Below are 27,271 nucleotides of genomic sequence, written 5' to 3'. Positions count from 1 at the left end.
TGTAAAGGATTTTGATGGAGATATAACAGCATTTCTGTTTCACCACCTTCCTCACGAGCCTGGAGCTGATGAGCATTGATGGCTTTAATCAGAGCTACAACTTATTTTGTCCTAATGACCTCAATTTTGTCTGACCACCCTGATTACTGACTCATAGGGGAGGCAAAGAGGATTCCCTTAAATGACCCTTAATGACCCTAAATGCCATTTGGAGCAACCAACTGAAAACAAGTGCTTCTGTTATATTAAATAAATAAATAACATCTAACTGACTTTGTTTGTTTGTGCTGTGTGTTGAGCCAAATCAGTGGTAACTGACTTGAATTCAAACAAGATCAGTGTTGGTGCAGTTTAACAGAGACATGACAGAAATGTGGCACAAACATTAGCAGCAGCTGCAGTGAACCAGAAAAGGTTTCCTCCCATCACTTTGGGAAGTTGTTAGCTTTTATCAAATTACAAAGCAGCTTCATGTTTTCAATGTCCCACCATAATGTCACGCCTGAATTTGAGAATTTAACTGACACTAAAACATGAAGGTCAGGGATTGTAAGTAAGGGCTATTTTTACATCACTGAATATCACAGAAGGTTATGTTTCATTGTACACAGGTTTAATGGTAATAGAGTTGAAATCCAATGTATGGGAGTAGAGAAGAGAGGAGCTGATCAAAATATTTTTAGACTGATTTGGACTTTTTATGCTCACCTCTCAGACTACTTAAAGGCCAGCAATAACCATGTTCGGGGGGGTCGGTAGCGTAGTGGTATACTGCCGGCACCCCATGTACAGAGCCACTGCCTTGCTGCAGCGGCCACAGGCTCAAATCCAGCTCGCGGCCCCTTGCTGCATGTCAGTCCCCACTCTCTCTGTCTCCCAATTTCACCTTCTGTCCTGTCAATAAAGGAAAAAAGCCAATCAAAATAATCTTTAAAAAAATAAATACCCAAAACAAAATCAAAGGATCCTACATTAAATTGATAACAAGTATCTGCAAATAGCATGACACTGTTACCTTCTCCAGATATAGAATAAAAGGTTGCCAGATGATGTCAAATAAGTTCACCTGCTCATTTCTAATATATCTGATCCTCTCCACCTCAAGAGTACTGACAACATCATCAAGCCACATATTCACATAAGGGATGTTTTTACCCCTTGACAACATCAGCAAGCATTTCTTAGCTGACATAAGGAAATAGTTGGTAAGTCGTCTTTGAGCTGATGTGAAGTTGGTAAATGTCTCTGGAATATTAAAAGTAGTAGTTTGAGGTTCAGATCTTGAATCAAGAATGTCTGAAATTATATGGAAATTTTATACACATTATAAAACAGCGTATCAGAGTAGCTTCATTAGACACTTGTCACATAGAGAATAAACAGAGGGAAACATTTATTTTTCTTAGATTTAGAAATATGCAGCTGATGTACTATTTTAAATTGTATTAGGCAATGTGTTGTTTTTTTTCTATTAGAAAATAAAGCAAAACAAAAAAATCAAAAACGGGCAGTCAGCCTATGAAGCCACCACCACTCAGTAAGTTCCTCTCAGGGGCCCGGCAATTTCTGTGGGTGGGCTTGTCTATCTTGTTGTGGAGGTTATTGCTTCATCCTGAGAAATATAAGAGGAAAAAACTTAACTCAGAGTTTTTTATTTACAGTTTATGTTCTCCTAAAAATGCTACAACATAAGTCAAAGACAGTAAAGGACTGGTCTTTGTGGTAATGATGCAAATACATTATTTATCGTAAACAATGGTAAATAATCTATCAGGGAACCTTAAGATTACTTGAAGGAGGATAATTGCAGCATTTTTTACATGCCATCATTAATACGATGCCTGATAACAAATTTCACCATGAAATATTATTTGTTAGATAGATCTACATGAAGTAGCATTCACTTTTTATGTTTTGGTTGAAAAACTGACTTAACTGTGTTTTCCTCACCTCTGAAACCAAACTTGCACCTTTAATAATCTATGAAATCATATATAACCTGCCAGATTTATTTATTTATTTTACAGTGAAATTCCCAGAAACCTTGGAATAAGTCTTTGTACCAGAAAATATTAAATATTCTGTACAAAACCAAATGGGAAAATGCAACATTTACTGATAAGATCTGTCCTAATGAGATTGTTTGTATCTCAAGGAGACATTCAGTCGTCTGTTTCTCTGAGAACCAAATCTTACAACAACAAGAGGCTCTAGATAAATGGATGAAACAGGCGCAAACCTAATTGGCTTGGGAATACATCTGTGTGTGTGTGTGTGTGTGTGTGTGTGTATGCCTCTTCAATCAATCCGTTACCTGCAGACTGAACGGTGTCCCCCCACGGTGTCCACCTGAAGGGAGACAAGTCAGAGAAACATTGTGTTTGCTGTGTGGGCTGATGGTCATGTGTCTGTGTGTCATTGACTGACTGAGGGAGTAATGGTTTCAAATTGCTGACATAAAATGCTATAAAGCCTGCAAAAGTGCACTGACTGGACTGATGTACAGTATAATGTCAACAAAAGGCAAAGATTACATGTGATAGTATAGTGAAGTCAATAAAAACTCACACCACAACAGTGTATAGCCTACCCTACATGTGCTGTGTTTGGTTTCAACAAAAGTAACCTTTATAGGGACTTCTCTTTCTACCAAACAATGTAAGCAAAGGTTATCAAAAGAATGTAATGTACCTCCTCTTTGTCTCCAATTTTATAGCCAATAAATACCCATATTTGTTTTGTATGTTTTGCACCATGTTACATTTAATATACACCTCCATCAGAGACAATGTTGTTATGTCTATGTCCAACTGTATCTTAGCCCATCCTTAGCAGCTTTGCTTCATTACACTCTCCCACACAGATGTCTTGAGCTGATTGGGCTCATTTGTCCGTCACTGTCCTCTTCCAAGATAATGTTTGTCCTTGTGGCAAATAATAAAGATGTTATCGTCACGCCAGGTCTGTTGTCAAACTCACCACAGTCCTGAAGCCCACTGCCAGAAGGTCCAGCCAGAGAGTCATCATCTCAGTGACGTCATCAACATTTGGATCAACAGGAAACAATCATTTTATGTGGAGCTGACTCACTTTATTTTTCAGTCTTATGCCATCCAATACAACTGCTTTTTTTCTTTTTTTTTTAATAAAATGTATTTTTGGTACTCAATGGTGTAATGTCATGAAGTAATAACAGTTCACTACAGTGCTTGAGAATTATTTTTTTTTTTTTGGAAGTATTTGTACATTATTTGAGTTTTATATTTCTGTCATCTTTAATTTTCACTCCACTTCATGTCCTACTTTTACTCCAATACATTTACCCTAAGCATCTTCTTTTTCAGCAATCTATGTATTAAGTTTTCAACATTATGTTTTCAACATTATTCAAAAAGAAAAGAACATATAAAATACAAAATGTATGAATGTTTACAAAGTCCTGCAATGTCTTTAAAATAACTACATACATGGTGACAAGCTGTATTAGATAATTGAAAAAAATATAGCACGTGCGCACACACACACGTAGACTATATACAGAAATAAATAAATAGGCACACAAACGACAAGAAGAAATAAAAATAATAATAATGATGTTAAATTAAAAGGAAAAGACTAAGAATAATTTAATTTACATTGGGGGTTCTATATGACAGACACCATAACAAGTTGTTCATTGCATAATGTATATTACATTTACTTTGTATACATCAAATTTAATTTTTTTGCAGAGGCTATAATTATGCTTCCCCTGCATACAAGATAAACCCTTGCCCCTAAGATAGGCTTATATCTGACAAATGGGCCCCAGATACATTGAAATCATTCTTGTTCATCTTTGATTGTGTATGTATTTTTTTTTTTTTTCCCAAAGGAAAACACATAAGACATTTCCCTAAGCTGATGCCTAATGCTCGGTCTCTCTTGGAAAAATTTGTTCTTTAAATCCTATGAGGTTTTGTTTTTCTTTAAGTGTAATGTAGGCTCCTTTTTTTAAGGTAGTGTACATGTTAAAAAAGAATAAACTGAATTCTTAAAATTCTGAACACTCGCTTTTTTATTAACAGAATTGACTTTTGTTTTCAATACTTAAGTACATTTAATATCATGATTTACTGACATGACATACAGTTAATACAGCTAATATCAGATACTTTAAGACTTTACTAAAGTAATATCCTACTAGATATCTGCACTTTTACTATGGCTTTAAGGTATATCTACCACTGTTGGTACTTTATTATCACAGGTGTTAGTTCAATCATGTACCCTATGAAAAATGCTGGGATGAATTTAACCCAGTTTAGGTTGTTTCTGCAACCTAGCACAGAATATAGAATTTATTGTACAACCTAACATGCTGGGTCAAAGCAACCCTGTGCTGTGTAAGTCCATATTTGGCCCAGCAATAACCAAGCTAAGATGGGTTATACAATCAATCAACTTCTATGAACTGATTGTACAAACTCCTGGGTTAACATGACCCATAGTTTAATAATGTGTTTTAAAAAACTATAATCGTGTTTATACAATTTTTTCCTATTTTTAATTCATATATTCATTAAATTACTGCCCACCACAGTGTCACATATTTTTGAGTTTTTCCTGTCTTTCCTCGCCATCCCACTACCTGCCTCTGGCTCTGCGTCGCTACTCCTCCACACCTGCAGGTGGCGGTGTGACATTGACGCGACGAGCCTCTGGTCCTGTCGCTGAGGAAGACAGCATGGTGCGGGGACCTTCAATGTTGTGCAGTCTGTCAACCTCCTAGAAATGAAAGTCTTTATACGTATCTTCAGATAATCTACTCGGAACAGGCAGACAGTAGTTGCCGCTCTCAAAGTGAGTCTTGTTTGCTTGTTCTGGGTACGTAGATACATCGTTGTGTGCTAATGAAGGAAGCTAACCTCAGCTAGCTTAAGTGCTAAACTATCAGGGTTTGGTTAACATGTCTCTGTGGACTGTCGCTGCTGTGGACACCTTCTATCTGTAGCATCTATACTTTCAACCAAACCTCTGCATTCGTGTAATACAGCTGCAGCTTATTCCAAAGATTAAATAGATACATATAAAGGAAATTCTGAGTTGTGACGACTTTAACTTCACCAATAGATCATGTGTATTTGTGTCAGTGATGGAAGAAGCACTCAGATCCTTTTACTCAGCTGTAGTTCTCCAGTTTAAAAATATGTTATAAGTTAAGTTATAACTGCCTATATAAAAGTGCATTAGTATTATTAGCAGGTTGTATAAAAGGTTAAAGTACACATTGTGTTGTCTATAGTGTATAAAGTAGATATGTCCCTCTGAAATCATGAAGTAGAATAATATTCACATGTCAATACTAGGTGTATTTTCTATAGTCCATGTCCATTTAAAAACTTGGTACTTGTAAGCATGCATTGTCATCTTACTTTGGGATGGACTACTCTTGTTATCAATGAAGCTGTCTTTATCTAATGTTCATATATTATGTCTACACCTGACTGTAACTGACGATCCACTCATACTGCACTGTATGTGTCTGCAGTTCTTTATGAATCTGTGTTTGTGGTTTGTCTTTTTTGTTTTCGTTTGTGAGTTAGTTTCTTTGTCTGCTGCCTGTCTGTTGACGCACTTGTATTTGCATTTCTGTCATTTTATGATTACTTACTTATTCTGTAATTCCTCTGTTGTTTTGTTGTGATTGTGATCAATTTTGGGAAGATGGCACATCTCAAGGGGTTTTAACATAATACAGAAAGTTGAACGCAAAATAGAAAAAAGTAAAGTGGTTGTGCCTCAGAATTGTATTTAAGGAAAGTACTTAAATAAACATAGTTATACTTATATTGCCATCTTTAAGAAAGCCTTTAGGCAGCAGCTAAGAAAAAGACATTAAGGATATTTTATATATTGTCTCATTTCGATCACAGGCCCCTGAATTGAAATTGTATCATGACAGACTTTGTGATATGAGCAAATATCATTTTGTTATTATTTTCATTATTTACTAATCTGTTGAAATTTTTTTTCATCAGAAAACTGAGAAAATGCTCATTACAGTTTCTCTAAGCCCAAGATGATGGCCTCAAAATGTCTTGTTTTGTCTTACCAAAACTGTAAATATGATTAAAATGATTAATCAGTAATTAAAATCTTGATAATATATTCACTGTTGATTAGCTAATAGTTCCATCGCCATCCAATTTGTCCCCTCTTGTAGGTCTGGATTTACCATGGAGCCCATAATGAATCAGATTTGGCCGAGAGTCTTCCAGCGGCTCCACAGAACCTCAATACTTCCCCGCAGGAACCATTCAGGATGTGCTGAGCATGCTAATGTCCCTGCCTCCACCAGCTCCAAACGTATAAAGCCCACACTCTTGGTGTCCCGCCTCTACCAGCCCTCAAACCTGCGTGATATGGGACAGGACAACCGGCTGCAAGGAGAGATGACTTGTAAGAGCCAAAGGCTCATGCAGAAGGCCGGGCTCATCCATCCGTCAAATCCTGGTTGTTACTACTACCTTCCTGCCACCGTCCGCTCCATGGAGAAGCTGGTGAGACTAGTTTTTGTTAAAGAAATTATAAATGGTAAATCTAGTTGTGTTATGTCCACAAACAAATGTTTTGAGAAAAATAAAGAGAACTCTGTCCCCTCCAATAGACAAGGCTGACTGTAAATGTTCTCATTTTGGTCTGAAACATGTAATAACTACTGTTTTAAATCAACAGGTGAGAGTGATTGACCAAGAGATGCAGGGGATTGGCGGGCAGAAGCTGGACATGCCCAGTTTGTGCTCAGCTGATCTTTGGAAGACCAGTGAGCGCTGGGACCTGATGGGAAAGGAGCTGTTCCGCCTGAAAGATCGCCACGGAGCCGACTACTGCTTGGGTCCAACACACGAGGAGGCAGTGACGACTCTAGTCGCTCACCAGGCGACACTCTCCTACAGACAACTCCCTCTGCTTCTCTATCAGGTAGCCTTTAATCCTGTTGCCTGCAGTGTATTTGTTGTAATAAGCTGCATTTTTTTACATCACGATTTATTTATGTTTTTTTAAACAGATCACCCGCAAATTCAGAGATGAACCAAAGCCAAAGTTTGGACTGCTTCGAGGGAGGGAGTTTTACATGAAGGACATGTACTCATTTGATGTGAGTGAAGAAGCAGCTTACGAGACCTATGAATCTGTGTGCCAGGCGTACACCAGGCTCTTTGCCCGGCTGGGTCTGCAATGTGTTCAGGTGCAGGCAGACACAGGAAATATCGGCGGTAAACTCTCCCACGAGTTTCAGCTGCCAGCCGACATCGGTGAGGACCGGCTACTGGTTTGTGGGAACTGCTCCTTCTCTGCTAACGTAGAGACCATATCATCAGACAGAACTGACTGCCCACAGTGTAAAACTGGCACACTGGTAGAGTCAAAGGGTATAGAGGTCGGCCACACCTTTTACCTGGGTAAAAAATACTCTCACATATTCAATGCCACCTTCAGCAATGCCCAGAATAAGCCTAGTATATCAGAGATGGGTTGCTATGGTCTTGGGGTTACCCGTATTCTTGCCGCAGCCATCGAGGTGTTGTCAACAGAAGAGGGGATCCGTTGGCCAGGCCTTGTCGCCCCTTACCAGGTGTGTGTTTTACCCCCAAAGAAGGGCAGTAAGGTGGATGAGGCAGCAGTCTTATCTGAGGAGCTGGTTCACACTTTGGGAGACACTCTGCCACGTTTAAGAGGTGAGGTTGTTCTTGATGACCGTATGCAGATGACCATTGGGAAGAGGCTTAAGGATGCAGGCAGACTGGGCTACCCATATGTCATTGTAGTAGGACAGGGAGCTCTGGAGGAAACACCCAGGTTTGAGGTGATCTGTCAGCAGACAGGTGAGACAATTTTTCTCAGTAAAGATGGACTGTTGGATCTTCTGGGAAGAGTGGAAACTGTATGAAAAACGACTCTCAATGTGGAAATAAAGTTTTTATATTTGTGTGCATGATTTAACCAAAGAGGTGGTGGGAAGAGAACACAAAAGTCTTGTGTGTTTTGTTTTGTCTAAAAGGACTGCAAGATCTGTTTTTGTTTTGCAAAGTTATAAAGACTATAATTTACTTGAATTTGCTTGATAATGGACCTCAGGATATTAAATAGCATTTGGTTACCATGATGTGATACACAATTAATTGTTGTGGCTTTTCATGTTCCAGTACAAATAAAAATGAGAGGTGAACAGAAAAAATGACCATTTTTTGTCATGTTATAATATGCATTAGTAACATATAACTGACCTCTTAGTCAATGCTGGCATTTGGTAAATACTGTAAATACAACCATGTCCTTTCAAGTTAGGGAAAAGCAAAAAATACATAACAACCATTTCCACTGAAAGGAGTTATTCAGATTTTTAAGCAAAAGTAGTATTACCACAGTTTGTAAGCACTGTGAATACTTCACAAAAGTAGTGGGTCAAAAAGTTAAATATGCAAGTTAGCCACACTGAAAAGAGTCGTTATGTGTAATTTATTTATTCTGATGAATCATATTGTTGCTGTTAAAAGTCACTTTCAACTGTTTTACATTTTGCATCATATTGTCTTCAAAAAAAACAAACAAAAAAACATGAATAACTGTCAAGTAAATCAAGTAGGCTAAAAAGTACTTGTGTTAAGTATCATACCATAAAAATAAAGTATAATTATGTTTAAATGTATTGATTTACTTTCTACCACTTCCTCGTCACATTATCATTTACAGTGGTGGAAGAAGCATTTAAATCTCAAGCGAAATGCCAATATCCTCATATTAAAATACTGCAGTAAAAGTCCTGCATTCAAATTTTTGCATGTAAAAAAATAGAACCATAAAAGCAAAATTGTCTCGTTACGGAGATTTAATAATTTAAGAGACATCCTTTATCAATTAAAAAGCAGGAAGTTATTGTCACTGGTTTAAGTTATAGTTTATTTTCTGTTGTGTCGTTAAGTTTGTAACAATATATGGTATTTAATACAATCGTTAGTTTTGTATGAAAAATATTGCATTAAAAAAATAACCTGCAGAGTTACTAGTCAATTTAGCTGTTTTGTGTGGTGGAAAAAATGCCTTTTATTTGCATATTTATTATATTTGAACAATAAAGAAGCATAAAACTAAAATCCTCAAGTGAAGTCCAATTACCTTTCAGTCTCACTTAAAGTAAACCTAAGTAAATGTAATTAATCATGTTTCATCTCTGGCAGATTGATGACAATTTATTATATTTATCATTTATTTGTAGGTCGGCGGCAGCGGAACAAAGGTATCGGTACTGGGTTTCCGCACGGATCGTTATTCACGTAGCACCGCCCGTGCACATGTGTAAACAAGGAGCTGGGTGACTTGAAGAAGCGATAGCGTTATTACAACTAACGTGCCCTCATGTCACACTGTATATAAGATTCATAAACAGCATAACAGCGCTTCATAAACACATCTGGATCCAAAGATGGCGGCCCCGCAGGCTCAACACGACAGTGACGATGGCATGGACGAGTTCATGGACAAATTCAAGACTGAGAGATATAAAAACGCCTTCAGTGAGAAAAACTGGGAGGAGGTAACGCCAGCATGTAGAAACTAGCGGTTATCATCATTAGAAAAGAAAGATACGTCAATGAGTATGAGTATGTTAGCTAGCAAGCTAACTGCTAACTTCATAGCAGTGGTGGAAAGCAACCAAGTACATTTACTTCAGTACTGTAACAGTTACTTATGTGCACATTTGAGGTACTTATACTTAACTTAAGTACTGTCATTTGATTTCCATCTGAATTTCTGCCGACGTCACTCTATACTTCTACTCTGCTTAACTTAAGACACAAATATTGTACTTTTAATTTCAGTACATTTATTTGATACCGTTAACATTATACATTTCACATTCAGATTAATACAACACCAAGTCCAATAAAGGTCTGGAAACGGTGTAAAATGTAAATAAAAACAGAATGCTATGATTTGCAAATCGGCCTATATTCAGTTGAATACAGTACAAAGACAAGATATTTAATATTCAAAGTGATCAACTTTGTTGTCTTCAGTTAATATACACTCATTCTGAATTTGATGCCTACAACACATTCTAATAAACTGGGACAGGGGCATGTTTACCACTGTATTACATCACCTTTACTTTTACCTTTACACTCTTGATAGCCCAGGACACTAATAGTTGAAGTTTTGAAAGTGAAATTCTTTCCCATTCCTGCTTGATAGAAGACTCTTCCAACAGTTCAGACTCTCCGTTGTTGTATTTTGCACATGCACTCTTTTACGATGAAGCCACGCTGTTGTAACACCTGCAGAGTGTGGCTTGGCATTGTGTTGCCTGAATAAGCAGGGATGTACCTGAAAAAGACGTCATCTGGATGGCAGCATATGTTGCTTCAAAACCTGTGTGTATCTTTTGGCATTCACGGTGCCTTCACAGATGTGGAAGTTACCCAAGATGCCATGGGCGCTAACACACCCTTATACCATCACAGATGCTGGCTTTGAACTTTGCGCAGGTTACAAAAAAGAGGTAAAAGACAATCTGGATGGTCCTTTACCTCTTTAGCCCGGATGACACGACCACCATGATTTCCAAAAACAATCTGAAATGTGGACTTGTCAGACTGCTGAGAAGTCTGCAGTGTTTCTGGATGTTGTTGATTTAGGACTTTTGCTTTGCACGGTAGAGTCTTAACTTGGATTTGTAGATGCAGCAATGATGTGTTTAGCAACGGTAGTTTTCCAAGGTGTTCCCCAGCCCATGTAGTACTATCCTTTATGCAATCAAGTCAGTTTTTAATGCAGTGCAGCCTGAGAGGTCAAAGGTCACGGTCATTCAGTGCAGAAATTCTCTGAATCTTTTGATAATGAGCAGTGTTTCACATAGTCATCATCCTTGCTTGGGAACAACTGAGCCTTCTGAGGATGTCCCTTTCATATCCAGTCATGCTACTTTAATCTGCTACTAATTAACCTGTTTACCTGTGAAACGTTCCCAACAGGTGTTTGGTTTTTTTTTTTTACATTTCACAACTTCCCCAGTCTTTTGTTGCACCTGTCCCAACTTTTAAGGAACATGTTTCAGGTATCAAATGCTTATATGCACTAAAAACAATTAAGTATGTCAGTTTAAGCACCCAATATCTTGTCTTTCTACTGGACTTAATTGAATATAAGTCAAGAACAATTCGCAGATAATTGCATTCTGCTTTTATTTAAGTAAAAGATTTGAGCACTTCCTTCACCACGGCTTCATAGAGGTAAACTTTCTCTCCATCTGCAGTGATCCCTCTGTTTTTGTCTCATGCAGGAGTTTGATAACATACCAATGTTCATGAAAAAAGCCCCTGAAGAGATTGATCCAAAGAAACACCCTGAGCTGGCTTGTCTGCAGGCCATCATCCACGATGAAGATAGACCCCCAGAAGGTACGTCGACCACGGCTTTAAGTCCCTCAAGCTTTTGAAACACCTGTTTGAGAACGGCCTTTGAAGACTTGAGAATCTTTTAATGATTCGGTTCATTCCTCCCCAGAGCAGGCAAAGAGCCTTAAAGATGAGGGAAATGTGTTTTTCAAAGAGAAGGACTACAAGAAGGCCGTAGTTTGCTACACAGCGGGTTTGCAGAAGAAATGTGGAGACCAGGACCTCAACACTGTCCTCCTCACCAACCGGGCGGCAGCACACTTCCACCTGGGTAAAGATCTCTTATTTACACACCCTACAGATGCGTGAAGGAATATGATTGTATGCTTATGAATAAGAAGGTGGTTTACAAAGATTAAGTTCAAGTTCTTTATTGTCAGGTAGGTGAATTACAGGACTATTAGAGAATATTTTTCCATGTAAAAACATCTGCATGGGTTTCTTGCTTAAAATTTATACTAATGTTTCTGGTTTATATCGACACAGGTAACATGCGCTCTGCGTTGAATGATGCTACGGCTGCAAAGAAAATCAAACCGGACCACCTTAAAGCCTTGATCAGGGGTATGTGACATAAGCGTAGGATATCAAAATGAATGTAGTGAAAAATTCTTATATTTCAGTTGTATAATAGTGAATAATAATCATAAAGCACCGTTCAGGCTGAAGGTTCATGATGAGACAAGTTGACGCTGGCGAATATGACCAGCTGAGTTGCAGGTGACATCATCAGCCAGCTTGAGTCGGGCTCAGACCGGCCAGTTCACACTGCTGCAACTTTTCAATGCAACATTTTAAAATGGTTTCATCTCGTCGCAAATCTTTGGTCTGACCTGAGCTTATGAAAGCAAAAGCAAAAAAAAAAAAAAAATTACCCTGCTTAAAATAATGACAGAAACAAACGTGTATGTTGTGTGTGTTTCTGCAGGTGCTCAGAGTTGTATAGAGCTGCGTAACTTTGCAGAGGCGATCCAGTGGTGTGACGAGGGGCTCAAGGCTCATCCCACTGACAAGAAGCTGATGGAGCTGAGAGGAGCTGCAGATAAACACAAGGTACAATCTGTTCTGAGTTCAGTTGATTTTTGAGGGTGGAGGTTTTTTTAGTTTTGGTTAAGCATAAAGCCTGTTTATTTGTCGCACCTCAGAGAGCAGCAGACAGAGACGCCAGGAAGGCCAAGCTCAAAGAAAAAAAGCTGCATGGTGAGAAAGAAGCTCTTTTGGCTGCGATAAAGGTAAGCATGCTATTTGTTTTGTATGGCAAGCACTTGTGTTGGAAAATTATTATTCTATACCCGAAACAATCAGTCAAATCTGACACGAATAATATCTCCAGTAAGACTGTTTTTTAATGATTATCTGATATATTTTTGTGTGTTTTCCGCAGGATCGAGGCATCAAGCTCCTCCAGTCTGCGAAGCCTCGTCAGCGTGGTTCAGACAGTGAGGATGAGGATGAGGACTCTTCAGCAGCGATGTCACAGCTGAACCTGGACGGCCTCAGCTCCCAGGAGGCCACGGGGGCTCAGGTCTTCCTGGACGAGCAGGGCTCTCTGCACTGGCCTGTGCTCTTCCTCTATCCTGAACACCAGCAGACTGACTTCATCTCCGCGTTCTGCGAGAACAACTGGTAAACTGTGGCCCTGAACTTATCTTGGTCTGTTGTGTTTCTGTGGGATACCCCATACACCAACCTCTCTCCATTTCATTTAAATTAAGTTAAATAATTTAGGAGTTTTAATTGTTTTTAATCAAAAATGCAGTTATAATACTGTGTCTGTATCTTTTGATTTGTCTCAGTTTCATAGACCACCTGGCGGTCATGTTCGGAGAAGAACTTCCACCTTGGGACGTGGACAGAAAATACCATCCACAGAATTTGCAGGTTTGTGTGTTTCCCTAAAAGTTATTGGTCTCTCATGTAGGGCTGTAGTCGATGAGAGGTAGAAAAATGTTCGTCTTTGGGTAAAACACTGTGGTGGTAAGTGTAACTTTTTACCCTACCATCCAGTCACAGCGGAGGAGAGTCAAGACAAAGAGCCCACCACACAGGCTTTCACATCTTACATGTACAACTGCTGCATGTTTCCTCACCCACGACATATCATGAACCCACATAGTCCGGCGGGTCCATCCTCTCCCCCTACGTGCCTCAGCCTTCCCTTCATCCAGAGAAAGTACTCTGCGTTTTTACTCTCACTGAGCTTCTGTAACCAGATACACCTGACGCGATTTAGCCGGGGGAAAAAAAGCTGCTCCTCCGTAGCGCTATGGCCCTCCCAGCTGGGCGTTTTGAAGAATAGCACCTGATGTTTTCAGCTTGGTAAAAACGCTTTGGTTGACACATGAAAGTAACACTGCAACTGGCTGACCAATGAGAATTAAGCTGCACAACAACATGTCCATCAACCAACCGGAAGGTGTCAGCCCTACACTCGTGACTGATGCAGCAGGTTAAACAAAAGGCACTAAGATTATAATTTTGTGTATTTTGTCTTGTGACTTTTCCCCAAAGGAATCAGGAATAATTCACATCGCCATCCTCAATAAGTCGACATAATGTGTTATTTGTGTTGTTTTGTTCTGCGTCCTTAAACTTGTGAAATAATCTTTTTCCTACCAACTATAGCAGCGCTGCATTGTCGCCACATTGTGATGAACTGAGTGTGATGTGTAATTACTTTGTTCAGTCACACAAGTGTCATATTTCATTACCAAAAACAGCCACATACCAATAAATAAAATGACATAATTTACTTTAATCTCAATTAACCTCATATGACCCCTTTTCACTTTCTAGCTTTACTTTGAAGATGAGGAGAAGGAGACACTCTACCAAGTTAACCCAGAGACGCCACTTTTAAAGGTGTTGCAGCATAAAAGGTACGGCCATTAATATGAAGTCTGTTTTTCATTAAGTGTGATTTTAGTCTGATTTATACCACAAAGAATTCTGCATATTGATGAGCAGGAAACTGTTCTTTACTTTCTTCTTCACTTTTACTTTCTTTACTTTTCAATTTTGGGTATTTCCCTGTACAAACTTCCTTGACACTCCCTGTCATTAACCTCCTTCACACTCATTTACTGACTCACTGTCTTCTCTGTTCTTTTGTCAGGTGTTTTGTCAAGGCAGGCACTCCCAGCTTCATTGTTCTTGTAAAGGGATCGCCTTTCTGGAAGCAGTTTTTAACAGGAAGGAAAATACGAGGATTGTGAAAACATCGGCCGTAAAAATCTTGGGACTTTAAATACGCTAAATTCTCTTTTCAACCCCAGAGACTTAGCCCCTGAGAAAGAGACAATGAAGAATATGAAAGACTCCCGTGGCCAAGAGCAGGACACATTTGTATCAGTATAAATGAATATAAAACAAATGAGATCTCTGAAAGTAATGCATATGGATTCTTGTTGTTTCTGTCTGTACAAATATAAATTGCAGATTGAAAACAGTGCAAATACTCTTTATTGAAGTGTTTAATTTGACAAATGAGTGATAAACAAAATGACCAAACTTAAACAGGACAAAACATGTAGACCAAGAGACGACACCGCCTAGAAACCAACCAACTTTATCCTTGACATTCAAAGACTAATCAGTCTCTTCTTTAACATACACCAGTATGTCTGCTACAAGTCTCAGCATCAGTCAGCAACAACTAACAATTAATTTGGACGTCATAAGAAAATTTCCTTAATCTTCAAAGCACTATTGACAAACAGTTAAGAAGTGAAAGCAAGAGACGTGACCATGTTTTGCTTTTAGAAGGAAGTTTGAGCAGAGCTGCTTATTGACAGCTGTACTTGGAATTTTTTTCCAACTGTTTCGGGTCATCTAATATGATTACAGACACAGACCTTCACAAGACACATCAGACTAAAGAGGAGCCACAGAGATCAGTGCGCTGCCCTGACGCCGTGTGGTTGGTTCACAAAAACTGGGTCTCTGTGGTTCACAAAAGCGTGATTTGGGTGTCCATGAGCCAACATCACTGGAGGAGGCTGTACTTGTACGTGTATGGCGTTTTGATTAAACATATTGATGACAGTGGGAGGTTTACTGCGATGTATTAACTCCCGCTGCATCTGGCACCAGGAGCACCAGGAGCAGAAACAGGAAATCTGGACGTCCAGGCAGAGAGAACCCTGCAGAGAACCAAAGGAAAAAATACAGAAAGCTGTAAATTCAGCAGTCCTTGACTTTCGTTAAACTTGTCATGTGAAATCAAATATACGTCAGCTTTACATGAATCATACCTTGATACCATATTTGTGTCGCATACCAGCCCGTATAGAAAGGACTGCTGGAGGTACACATAGAGGTATCCCACAGACTGCTGATAGAACGGCAGGGCTGCATAGGTCACACAACGGGAAACAAGGGTTCTCTCCAAATTTTCCTGCCACTGTGCAGGCCAGGCAAGGGCAGCACCAGAAACCATAGCAACCTTAAAACACAAAGATCCACCAACAGAGTGGGAGAAACATTTAACTGACTTGAGACAAAATAAGGACTTTAACCCCAAAAAATTACAAATTTGTCAAAGTTGTGGTATCCTTACAAGTATTGCAGTCCTCAAAGCAGTCACACAGACCAGTTTTCCAGTCTGTCAAGGATTGTGCTGGGGCCCCGGCTACTGCCATCAGATGTTAGACTTAACGCAGAGGCAGTGTACAGTGAACCTGTTAACATGGAAATCAGAGCACAACAAAAAAGATTACAGACAGCTCATATTTTGGAACATGAGACATGGAGACTTGTATTGTGTCTTAATCTTTTTTTTTTTTTCTTTTTTTTTTTTTTACCATTAATTCAATAGGAGCACATGTCCTAAAATGTCATTCTTGCACCACATTTCATTTATCCTCTGTATTAGATGATCCGATTAGATTTTGGAGCAGCTTGTTGCAAAATTTGTTGAACTCAAACCGTCAAACCTCTGAATATGATGTGCAGACTGTAAAAGCCTGGAGCACTGGCTATGTCATTCAGCTGATACCATATGCAAAAAAGTAGCTACACCGTAAGGTATATTACTAAATGATAGCAAGTTGTTATTAACACAATACTTGGTATCATATTATATCATTTAAATTATAGTGACTTAAGAATCAATGTAAAATACCCCGTAAAGTCCATAAACTGCACCATTCACCCATGGATGGATGGATAACCGAATTGGCTTACTGGGCACAGGCTCAGGGACCCAAAGTATCAGGGGGGTCTTCTGGTCTTAATCTGCAAAATGTTACTCAAATTTACAAGTACCGACTAGAAAGACTCTTAAAATATACCAGGAAGAGACACAAAAAGATACAAAGAGACATGAAATAACGACAAAAATGGGCTAAAGAGACTCAAAATGACTACAAAGAGACACAAAAACTACCCAAGAAGACACAAAATTACGTCCGAGACACAAAATGATTTCATAGAGACACAAAACAACTACAAAGAAATGCAAAACAACCACAAGGAGACACAAAATGACAATAAAGCAACACACAACCACCAAAAAAATATACAAATTACATCAAAGAGACACAAAATGACTTCAGAGAGACATATAACAATCACAAAATGACAAAAGCAACTACAAAGAAATGTAAAACAACCACAAGGAGACACAAAATAACAACAAAGCAACACACAACTACCAAAATACACAAAATTGCATCAAAAAGACACAAAATGACAATATTACAATGTCCCGTAACAATTAAAAAAAATATCCAATAGTCTGTCATTTTGATAATATTTCATACCTATGTTTTATTTTTCACTATACTTAAAATGCTAAAAATCACTTGATATATATTACATCGTCATATGTGTATTATCTATAGGGATATAATCCAACAGTATATCACTCTATGAAGTCACACAGTAGCACCTAAAAACAATCCAGCAGGTGACATTTAGAAATATCTAGGATGCCTCGGGTTAATTTGTATTATTAAAACCTGCTGTGTATGGCTGCTCCAATGAAAGTGAAGTTAAATCATTCAAGTCTGCAGAAAGTCCACTTCTCTTTGTCTTGTATTTCCTTATTTAACTCTTACAGCATGTAAGATTAAAGCCATTTAACTGTTAGGATAAAGGTATAACATGTCTTACCTGATGGAGCTGGATGCCTTCTCTGCGACTCACAAGCTGAGAATGGATGAAAGTATATGTCTTGGCTTATGAGTGGAACCATGTGCGTGTCAGACACTTAAACACAAACAATGCTGTAAAACCTGAATCCACTGATACAAATGAAAGCGAAACTATATGCTAAGAATAGCGTGGTCAACAAATTTTAATTACTTCACCCAATTAAATGTTAGGTTCTTCCATTTAACACAGAAATATGAAGCTGAAATGTCCCAAAACTTTTCCTTTTTATAAGTGTGATTACAGGACAGTTATAATCATGGCATTGTACTTCCACTGGTCAGCTAAAGAAGTAGTAGATGTAAATGTTTTTTCAGGAAATAGCTGCTAATCAGAATTATCTTATCCTAGTTTTAACGTTAAGCACCTTGTCTTGTACTTTGACACAGATGTGACTAGAAAATGAGAGCAGCAGTAACAACACGGCAGGGTGTTTCCCAGGATTCAACTCCTGATGACAAGAACTTGACCGTAAAAGTCAACAGGATAAAAACATCCATCAAGCTAGGAGGGTTTCGTGTGCCAGAGTTTCTGACATTTGATGACAGTTGAGGCCTTATGAACACAAAATTGTCGCAGCATGAGCCTCTCCATGAACATCTAGGGACCTTGTCTTGGTATCACTGAAGGAAGACTGATACCAGGGTTGTGCAGTTATGTCTTACTTATATAAGCTGATATTTATATGACAATACAGCGATGAGACTATGTAAAGGAAAAAATGTGGTGATCTATTTTCTAAGTCTTAAAGTCTATTTTTTTTTCTTGTGTAAGACCGGGTACAACAAGGCTTTGTCATGATGATTTTTCTAAGCTATTTAATCTTTCTTTCTTGTCACAACTAACTCTAGGGATAACGAATGGCCTATAACAAGATGGCAAACTAGATAGCCCCCAACAAAAGAGGAATGGATTGAAATTGTAAAAGAAATATATAACATGGAAAAGCTAACTCTCTCCCTGAATCTATGTATGAACAAATTTATTAGTTACAGTGGAGAAAGTGGACATCTCATTTTGATATAGTGGCTCCTACTCAATGACAACATCATTACCCTCTCTTTAACAATGCTATCTATGTGACTCATTGACTATGTGAAAGTTTTCGATATTGGACTCATGTTGACTTGTGTTTTTAGATCTAATTGAAATACATTTCTAGCCAAAAGATGGACATGACAGTAAGGTTACAATGGCCCGTGGAACGTGACAAAAAGCTAAAGGCATCGACCTGGCCTCCAAATTCCCCAGATCCAAATCTGATTAAGCATCCATTGGATGTGCTGGTACCCCATAGGTATCCCTGATCCACGGTGGGACCTCCCTGGAGTGGACATGTCTCTGACATGTCAAGGAATGGACACAGGACCTCTTGAAGGTTTCCTGTGGTGTCTGGCACCAGGTAGCTGACCTGTCAGTTGTGAGGTGGGGTACCAGCACGTCCCAAGATGCTCAGTCAGACTAGTGTGTGGAGGATTTGTAGGTCAGGTCGACACCTTGAGCTTTTTGTCACGTTCCTCAGACCATACCTGAGCAGTTTTTGTGGAGTGGCATGGAGCCTTTTTCTGCTGGGGGGCCACTGCCATCAGGGTGTGCTGTTGCCGTGAGGGGGGGTTACTTATTCCACAGCAGTGTTTGGGTGGGTGGAGGGCTTCAAGTGGCATCCACATGAATGCCATGACCAAAGGTCTCCCAGCAGAACATTGCACTGTAACAATATGATCAATGTTACTCACTTCACCCACCACTGGGTTTTAATATTTTGGCTGATCGGTGTATGTATCTGTGTTTAGAGTGCATGGAGACGTTTAAACTCACCTGTAAGAAAACATGAATGCTTTTAGTTATGCTTAGAACAAGAGATAATGGAGCTGCATGACATGATTTTGCCAAGCAGTAGCTACATGCTCCTGGATCAACATCCCACAGTGCTATAAACCAATCACAGCCCTCTGACATCATCAGTGTGCTGCTCCTGTGCTTCTTTCAAAATTATTTTATCTTTGCCTATTAGCAAACATCCTTGTTAGCATTGCCTACCTAGATAGCAAAATAGCTCACTAATATTCTAGTCTATCGGCAACTTTACTCATTAGCATAGCCAACATAGTTAGCAAGCTAGCTCACTAGCCCTGCAGTAGCTTACATGGTTTTTGTTCAACGTCACTGAGGATTTTGTTCAATTGTAATAACTTGATGGCAATGTTGGTCCTGATGTGTGATGTTAATGCAGATGCATGTCCTGAATGGCAAAAATCATGTCATTCTTCAGCCTCTTGTATTCTCTTAAATTAAAAAACAAACAAACAAACAAACATAAAGAATAGGACTTTAATTGCCATTTTTCTTATTTCAGTGCACAAGTGAAAAAGTTAAAACAATTTGGAACAGTAGCTCAGAAAATATCACTTATGACAATATAAAATATACAGTAACTAAGGCCACAGGTTAAAGGTGGGTGGACTTCTTCAACACCCAAATGAAGTCAGCACACAAATCTCTGCAGAACATTTTTGTGAATGAAACTTGCCCACAAACAGACGGCAGCAGTGACAGGAAGCTTTAAATGGTACTTTTAGGGGTGTGAATTACGGAAAACAGTGTAATTTCACAAACAAGCACATCCTCATGAATGAGTGACATTTATCAGACTGAAACTAGCAAATTACGAGACATTTTTGCAATTCCACAGAAAAAGTTATCAAGGTGCAGGATAGGAATACAAAAATTAGGATTTCTCTCTTTCTTTCTTTTTTACAGGGAAACTTGAGACCAAAACTAAAATCGTTTGACCTGATACTCTACAAAAATTAAGTCTTAATAAAGTAATTCTATACCTGGAACTGTATTATCAAGCATCACTGTAATTAAACTACAGTGGTTGAAAATGCCCTAACAAAACTACGGACAGGTCCCTTGCAGAACTGAATCAGTTTTTCCACTATCGTGTTCTGATACTGGCTCATTGTGTTTTTATCTGAGCCAACTACAGCTCATCACCTTAGAGAAACTTTTAGAAACTGTAAGTATATAATGTATTGATTGTACTGTAAATTTCTCTAAATGTACATGAAAAAGCTGCTGGCTGTGCTTATTAAAGGATAGTTCAGAATTTTTGAAGTGGCGTTGTATGACGCACTTACCCATAGTCACTGTATTACATTCAATCAATCAATCAATTAATCAATCAATTTTATTTATAAAGCCCAATATCACAAATCACAATTTGCCTCACAGGGCTTTACAGCATACGACATCCCTCTGTCCTTATGACCCTCGCAGCGGATAAGGAAAAACTCCCCAAAAAACCCCTTTAACGGGGAAAAAAAACGGTAGAAACCTCAGGAAGAGCAACTGAGGAGGGATCCCTCTTCCAGGACAGACAGACGTGCAATAGATGTCGTACAGAACAGATCAACATAACAAATTAACAGTAATCCACACGACACAATGAGACACAGAGAGAGAGAGAGAGAGACAGGTAATGACAGTAGCTTACAACAACATTATTGAAAGTAATAATATTATAGTTATAGTTCTGGCTACTGTGGTACAATATGTTGAAAGTATGTATTAATATCTGGCAGTATACAAGTGTGACAATAGTCATATGTGTATAATAACAGTAGAAGTATGACTAATGACTAATGATGGCAGCAGCAGGAGGCATCTGGCAGGACCACGGCAGCAGCACAACCACACACATCACACTATCCAGGCACCACTGCAATATGAGTTAATCTGAGAGACAGTGGAGCACAAAGGCTCCGGAGAAGAAGCCGAGTTAGTGACATCCAGAATGGCCGAGTTAGCAAGATGCAGTAATAGAATACGAGAGAGAGAGAGAGACAGAGAGACAGAGAAGGAGAGAAGGTGCCCGGTGTATTATAGGGGGTCCTCCGGCAGACTAGGCCTAAGTCAGCCTAACTAGGGGCTGGTACAGGCAAGCCTGAGCCAGCCCTAACTATAAGCTTTATCAAAGAGGAAAGTCTTAAGTCTAGTCTTAAATGTGGAGACGGTGTCTGCCTCCCAGACCGTAGCAGGAAGATGATTCCACAGGAGAGAAGCCTGATAGCTAAAGGCTCTGGCTCCTGATCTACTTTTGGAGACTTTAGGGACCACGAGTAACCCTGCGTTCTCGGAGTGCAGTGTTCTGGTGGGATAATATGGCACTATGAGCTCTCTAAGATATGACGGAGCTTGACCATTTAGAGCTTTATAAGTTAACAGCAGGATTTTAAATTCAATTCTGGATTTTACAGGGAGCCAGTGCAGAGAAGCTAAAACAGGAGAAATATGATCTCGTTTCTTAGTTCCTGTTAGTACACGTGCTGCTGCATTCAGTAGATGTCTGTCGGCACACCCCCACTTTGGAGAAGTATATGCAATATTGGAAAGCCATCCACAGCTTCAAATTCCCACTTACGCTCTTGTCAAAGCCACCAGACTCCAATGACAAAATCAGTCATTTTAGCTCGATGAACACAGGAGCTGCTGGTCTACCACTGCCTCAATCAGCTAGTTCATTTGTGTTGTCGTGTGACTTTGGTGAAATCAGAACTAACCCTTTAAAACACCAAAGTCACACAATAACCCAAACAAAATAGCTGACCGAGGCAGTGGTAGACCAGCAGCTCCTCTTAGCAATGTTAAATTAGCCTTCTGTTTTTCTCAATGGAGTCTGGCTTTGAAGAGAGTGATGTAAGGGCTTCAGTTTCCCGCAGGAAATTGCATTCTGACAGTAGAGCAAAGCAGTGAAAATATTCTATTCTTACATAGCGTATACTTAAACTGATTCATGCTTATGTTTTTAAGTGGGACTTTTTTTAGGCAGCTAAAATACGTACCTCATACAACATTTCAAAAATTCTGAACTATCCCTTTAAGACCACACATCTGTCATTCAGAATATGTATGTATGAATATATCTTCTCTAACTTGACCATTTTAGCACAGAAATCTTGTTCAGTAGGAGTTCTGTATTGGTGTAACATGTCAAAGCGTTTTACATTTCCAAAGACAAGGATTGCAGATGACTGATATCCTCATTTGCTAATGACATTTTTTTGGCAGCCATTTGTGGTTACAGAGGGCCCTCTGTTGGGCTTTTGGATAAACTGCAGTGGGATGTTGCTGAATAGGAACGCTGTTCCTATTCGAATACAACTTAATTATTTCTTTAACTGTAGACCACACTCCCAAGATTACTTGTGGAGAAATAGAGATGTGAAAGAACTACATGTGCCTCATTAATCCTTGACTGGGTGTCCTTGTTAGCTGCAAAAAACTGAGAACCAAAGGGACTTCACCAAGAACTGGAACAATTATTGTCATAATTATTAAGAAACTGAAACTTGTTCAGCACACTCTGATGCCAGGGGGGCACAATTCAAAGTTATAACATATTTGGCTTTGAGTGATTAACATTCACTTAACAGCAGTAAAATCTGAGCTCAATCATACTTTCTTCATAAGATACAACAGGCCAATGAGAAGCCACAGAGCTCAGTATGGCTGCACGTGGACTTCTGATTGGGTCACCACACAATCTTGGGCTGGGACTCCTTGGTACACATAACCACCTTGGGGTTGGTATGCAGGAGCCATCATGACTGCAGGAGGCTGCATTTGTACAATGGTTTGATTCTGCATATTGACGACAGTGGAGTTTGCCTGCGATGTTTTAACTCTCGATGCATCTGACACCAGGCGCACCACTCACAGCAGCTGGTAGCTATGATGTCCTTACACAGAGAACCCTGCAGAGAACCAAAGAAAACATACACATGTAAAGTTGTACATTCAACATTGCTTCACTTTTATTAAACTTGTCATGTGAAATCAAGTAGCAGCTTCACATGCATCATACCTTGATGCCGTATCTGTTTCGCATGGCAACCCTTAGAGAGAGGACTGCAGGAGAAGGCAAGCATGGATATTTCAAACAGCACATGTCAAACAACGGGAGACAACGGTTCTCTCCAAATCTTTCTGACACCGTGGAGGCAAGACAAGAGGCGCACCAGAAACCATAGCAACCTAAAAAACACAAAGATACACCAACAAAGTGGGAGAAAATCTTAAGTGACTTGATAAAGAAGGCCTTACAGATGACGCATAAGAAGGACTTTGATCTGAAAAAGCTAATTTGTCAAACTTGTGGTATTGATTCTTACAAGAACTTGCATCCTCAAAGCAGTCGAAGAGACCAGTGTTCCACTCTATCAAAGGTCTTGTTTCCATTGGATGTTAGACTTCAGCCACAGGCAGCCAACAATGAACCTGTTAACACAGAAATCAGAACACAGCAAAAAGTCAGAAAGTCAAGGTAGGAAGCTCATATCTTGGAGCATCAGCTTAAATTCATTCATTCATTCATCTTCTAACCGCTTCATCCTCTTGAGGGTCACGTGGGGGCTGGAGCCTATCCCAGCTGACATCAGGCAAGAGGCAGGGTACACCCTAGACCAACCAACCTATGGACAATTTTAGAGTTACCAATTAACCTAGTCCCCAATCTGCATGGAGGCTGGAGTGCCCGGAGAGAACCCACACTGACACGGGGAGAACATACAAATTCCGCACAGAGGGGCTCCCACGCCCGGGATCGAGCCGGCAACCCTCTTGCTGTGAGGCGAGAGTGCTAACCACCATACCACCGTGCCGCCCTAAGCTTAAATTCTGTATATTGTCTTAATTGTTTAGCTCCACCTCAGCAGGAGCACATGTCTGAAAATACTGTGATGTGATTGGACTCTGGGACTTACTGCCTGAGCTGGCAAGCTGTGTGTGAATTGCAGTGCCTCCAGTAGAGGGAGACAGAGTGCCCTGTTCATTGGTGTTTGGTGGTCAAGCAACAGTTTCTGTGTTGATTTCATACCCAGGATGTGATCAGATAATATATAAAACATATTCTACTACTAACATATTCTTTGCAGACTGATTTGGCAAGACACAACTAAATAAAAGCCTGGAACATTGGATATAAAATTAAAACAGTCCCAAACTGATATCATATGCAAAAAAGCATATACAACCTAAAACAGACTATGCTTCTAAATGATAGCAAGTGGCAACCTAATTGAAAACAATTGTTAAGGTACAAGCACAAGTACAATACTGAGTATTCTATTACATTTTATAAATAATAGTAACTTTAGAATGAATGTAAAATATATTAATGTCACTGTAAACTCCATAAACTGCGGCATTTACCTGAATGGAGTGCTCCAAATTGTTGTTTGCCACTGCAGATAGAATACAAATTCCTTCGCTAATTTTCTGCAAAATATTACAGTGTCTCTAATAAAATGACTGAAATCCCACAAAAGCTGTTATTTTGATAAATACCACAAAGTATGCTGCTAAATTACATTATAAAAAAACAACTAGTGGAGACCATCGTCTGGTGGAATCACTCCAGCCACGACACAGCGTTCTGTGGGCCAGGGATATGAAGTGGGGGAAGGGTCCCTACCTCCTACAAATCTACTTCCTGCCCCCATGCTCAAACCACATCAATCTTCAAACTACACCTTCATTTTGATCTCACCAACACACTCACAAAGTTTGTGACTGCATCTTGCTCAGTTGTGACACTGTTGCGTTGACAAATTTTGTCCACAGACAGACAGACGTATAAAAAAAGCACTTGGCAAAATACTTTAAACTACATCTGTGGTAGTTCCCAAAGATAAGATGAAGTCTCCAGGTACGAGCCTAATACCCTGACATTTGTTACCTTTTTGATTTTTTTTTTAATTTCAGTACACTCACGATAAGAATAACTTCATTACCCTAGGAAGACCTAGGGTGCCTCTGTTTTTGTGGTGAGGTTAGTATTGTCAAAAATTGCTATGGCTTGAAATAGAAGTGGCATCTTGTGTGTGTCAGACAGCTTAACTCAAAAGATGGTGTAAAGAAATAAATTTAAACATACATAAAGTGTCCCAAAAAGGAAACTTTCCCCTTTTGATTGTGTTTAATCAAAGTACAGTTATCATCAAAGCATAATAATTGTTATTTTACTGGTCAGGTAAAGAAGAGAAATAAAAAAAACAGAATTACCTTTGTTGAGAGATCCAGCTGCATGAAATGGTCAAGGCTCACTGCTTTATGAAGCCTCACTGACAAAAAACCTCGGGAACCTCTGTTCAGCGGTCTGCTGTTGTGACTAGTACTGACTCGAACCAACCGTTGTATTAGCAGCTGCAGCTCTAACCTGACCACAGCATCCTGTCTCACCCTTCGCAGCACCAGTGTTAAGGATGTGAAACCACTGTTTTTCACAGGTTTAGTGTCTTACAACATCTTGTGTTAGGCTACTTTCCACTGAAGAACACCCACACATTTACAGGTAAATGAAAGTGATGCCATTATTGCTATTATTATTATTATTATTATTATTATTATTATTTACAATCGATATTTCTAATTATCTGATGTGCATTGATAACATTTTAAGCTCCACAATAATCCTGTTTTAATGTGTTATGTATATGTATATAGGGCGGCATGGTGGTACAGTGGTTTGCACTGATGCCTCACAGCAAGAGGGTTACTGGCTCGATCCCAGTAAGAAGCCCTATTGTGGAGAGTTTGCATGTTCTCCCCATGTCAGTGTGGGTTGTCTCCAGGCATTCCAGCTTCCTCCCACTGTCCAAAGACATGCAGGTTAATTGGTGACTCTAAATTGTCCGTAGGTGTGAATAGTTGTCTGTCTCTGTATGTCAGCCCTGTGATAGTCTGGTGACTTGTCCAGGGTCAGGGTGTACCCTGCCTCTCACCCAATGTCAGCAGGGATAGGCTCCAGCCCCACCGCGACCCTCAAGAGGATAAGCAGTTACGAAAATGGATGGATGGATCTGTATATACATGTGTTACACAATTCATTGTTCTTTAATTCAAAATATGCAAGTTGTCCTTTTCCTTAAAAAGAAAAATGGCTTTAATTTGAAGGAGCACTGAGTAGTAAGGATGGTTTCATGTTTAACATACCAGTAGATAGGCTGAGCCTCTAACTGATGTTTTGCACGTGCCTTATGTTTGACCATATATGGAGTTTTTGCTGTGCTCCAAGAGAGACACAGAAGGGTGCAAGGCTCTTTGTTTTTGGTTTTGCTTGTTTCACTGATTTTGTTAGAGGTAACGAGGGAGAATGTTTTTGTTGAATACCAGCAAGCTAGTTGAGCATAATTAGAAGCTCTTTTCTTTTACATAGAATTTTAATGTCCATATTATAAGATTGTTAAGCTTTAAATAAAAACTGATTATTTAGTCTGCAACCAAATTTAAGTTGGTGTTAGTGTCTTCACTGAAAGCTGCCTGTGACAGCCTCACTACTACAGGTAAGAAACTCCTTGGGATGAGCTGATCATTTTCAGTGCAGCTTTTAAATGCTTAATTGCTGAGTTAATACTGAATTGTCAATATGCTACATTGAATACTGTTAGTTTAACAGAGTGATGCTAAATTGAACACTTAAAGAGCTGAGCAAATTGGATTTATCTATCTTGAATTGAACGTGAGATTTTTTTTGTACTGACCTAATAGTATAAAGATAATAAGAGGCTGGATGCTGCCTCGTTAAACCAAGTGAGGCTCTTGAACATAGTCTTCCTCTGACGTACCACCAGACTCCCCTAAAACCTGCACAGCACAGACACTCTTTTATCCGGCCG

At 39.3% G+C, this 27,271-nt stretch overlaps 4 protein-coding genes across 8 annotated transcripts in view; 2 read left to right on the top strand and 2 right to left on the bottom strand.

The window, feature by feature from the left end:
* Positions 1-4,584: 4,584 nt before the first annotated feature.
* On the top strand, positions 4,585-8,221 carry pars2 (prolyl-tRNA synthetase 2, mitochondrial). The gene is made up of 4 exons (XM_049587665.1): positions 4,585-4,842; positions 6,206-6,542; positions 6,718-6,963; positions 7,052-8,221. The coding sequence occupies exons 2-4, from the start codon at positions 6,219-6,221 to the stop codon at positions 7,931-7,933; spliced, it is 1,452 nt and encodes a 483-aa protein (XP_049443622.1). The 5' UTR covers positions 4,585-4,842; positions 6,206-6,218; the 3' UTR covers positions 7,934-8,221.
* A 1,085-nt stretch (positions 8,222-9,306) lies between these two features.
* On the top strand, positions 9,307-14,895 carry ttc4 (tetratricopeptide repeat domain 4). The gene is made up of 10 exons (XM_049586924.1): positions 9,307-9,577; positions 11,324-11,441; positions 11,548-11,709; positions 11,925-12,002; positions 12,367-12,491; positions 12,584-12,670; positions 12,823-13,064; positions 13,235-13,319; positions 14,235-14,317; positions 14,554-14,895. The coding sequence occupies exons 1-10, from the start codon at positions 9,467-9,469 to the stop codon at positions 14,651-14,653; spliced, it is 1,191 nt and encodes a 396-aa protein (XP_049442881.1). The 5' UTR covers positions 9,307-9,466; the 3' UTR covers positions 14,654-14,895.
* A 139-nt stretch (positions 14,896-15,034) lies between these two features.
* LOC125895254 (placenta-specific gene 8 protein-like) lies at positions 15,035-17,647 on the bottom strand. 2 transcript variants are annotated; one of them, XM_049586926.1, is made up of 4 exons: positions 17,553-17,647; positions 15,997-16,117; positions 15,692-15,882; positions 15,035-15,580 (listed from the first exon to the last, which is right to left on the bottom strand). In XM_049586926.1, the coding sequence occupies exons 2-4, from the start codon at positions 16,076-16,078 to the stop codon at positions 15,332-15,334; spliced, it is 522 nt and encodes a 173-aa protein (XP_049442883.1). In that variant the 5' UTR covers positions 16,079-16,117; positions 17,553-17,647; the 3' UTR covers positions 15,035-15,331. The 2 variants fall into 2 exon arrangements, with proteins under 2 accessions (XP_049442883.1, XP_049442884.1); XM_049586927.1 differs by lacking the exon at positions 17,553-17,647 and adding an exon at positions 16,561-16,676.
* Positions 17,648-22,894: 5,247 nt separating this feature from the next.
* LOC125895258 (cornifelin homolog A-like) overlaps positions 22,895-27,271 on the bottom strand; it is a 15,265-nt gene continuing 10,888 nt past the window's right edge. Inside the window, exons 1-4 of one of the 4 annotated variants that reach the window (XM_049586931.1) lie at positions 25,659-25,800; positions 23,768-23,873; positions 23,461-23,630; positions 22,895-23,350 (exon numbers count right to left, since the gene is read on the bottom strand). In XM_049586931.1, the coding sequence (XP_049442888.1) occupies positions 23,198-23,350; positions 23,461-23,630; positions 23,768-23,834 (390 nt within the window). In that variant the 5' untranslated portion in view covers positions 23,835-23,873; positions 25,659-25,800 and the 3' untranslated portion in view covers positions 22,895-23,197. Of the gene's footprint in view, positions 23,351-23,460; positions 23,631-23,767; positions 23,874-24,358; positions 24,384-24,806; positions 24,836-25,658; positions 25,801-27,271 lie in introns of those variants that run through there. The other 3 variants (XM_049586932.1, XM_049586934.1, XM_049586933.1) reach the window with 3 other exon arrangements.

This window comes from Epinephelus fuscoguttatus, linkage group LG10 (genome assembly GCF_011397635.1).
Source record: "Epinephelus fuscoguttatus linkage group LG10, E.fuscoguttatus.final_Chr_v1".
Taxonomy (NCBI): domain Eukaryota; kingdom Metazoa; phylum Chordata; class Actinopteri; order Perciformes; family Serranidae; genus Epinephelus; species Epinephelus fuscoguttatus.
This window is presented reverse-complemented; position numbering and strand designations above follow the sequence as displayed.

Coding starts and splice junctions, on each gene's coding strand:
- pars2 (XM_049587665.1), top strand. CDS start 6,219: ATGGAGCCCATAATGAATCAGATTTGGCCGAGAGTCTTCCAGCGGCTC. Junction 6,543..6,717: donor TCCGCTCCATGGAGAAGCTG/GTGAGACTAGTT, acceptor TTAAATCAACAG/GTGAGAGTGATTGACCAAGA. Junction 6,964..7,051: donor TCCCTCTGCTTCTCTATCAG/GTAGCCTTTAAT, acceptor TTTTTTAAACAG/ATCACCCGCAAATTCAGAGA.
- ttc4 (XM_049586924.1), top strand. CDS start 9,467: ATGGCGGCCCCGCAGGCTCAACACGACAGTGACGATGGCATGGACGAG. Junction 11,710..11,924: donor GGCAGCACACTTCCACCTGG/GTAAAGATCTCT, acceptor ATATCGACACAG/GTAACATGCGCTCTGCGTTG. Junction 13,320..14,234: donor ACCATCCACAGAATTTGCAG/GTTTGTGTGTTT, acceptor TTCACTTTCTAG/CTTTACTTTGAAGATGAGGA.
- LOC125895254 (XM_049586926.1), bottom strand. CDS start 16,078: ATGGCAGTAGCCGGGGCCCCAGCACAATCCTTGACAGACTGGAAAACT. Junction 15,883..15,996: donor CTTTGAGGACTGCAATACTT/GTAAGGATACCA, acceptor TTGTGTTTTAAG/GTTGCTATGGTTTCTGGTGC. Junction 15,581..15,691: donor GACACAAATATGGTATCAAG/GTATGATTCATG, acceptor GGTTCTCTGCAG/GGTTCTCTCTGCCTGGACGT.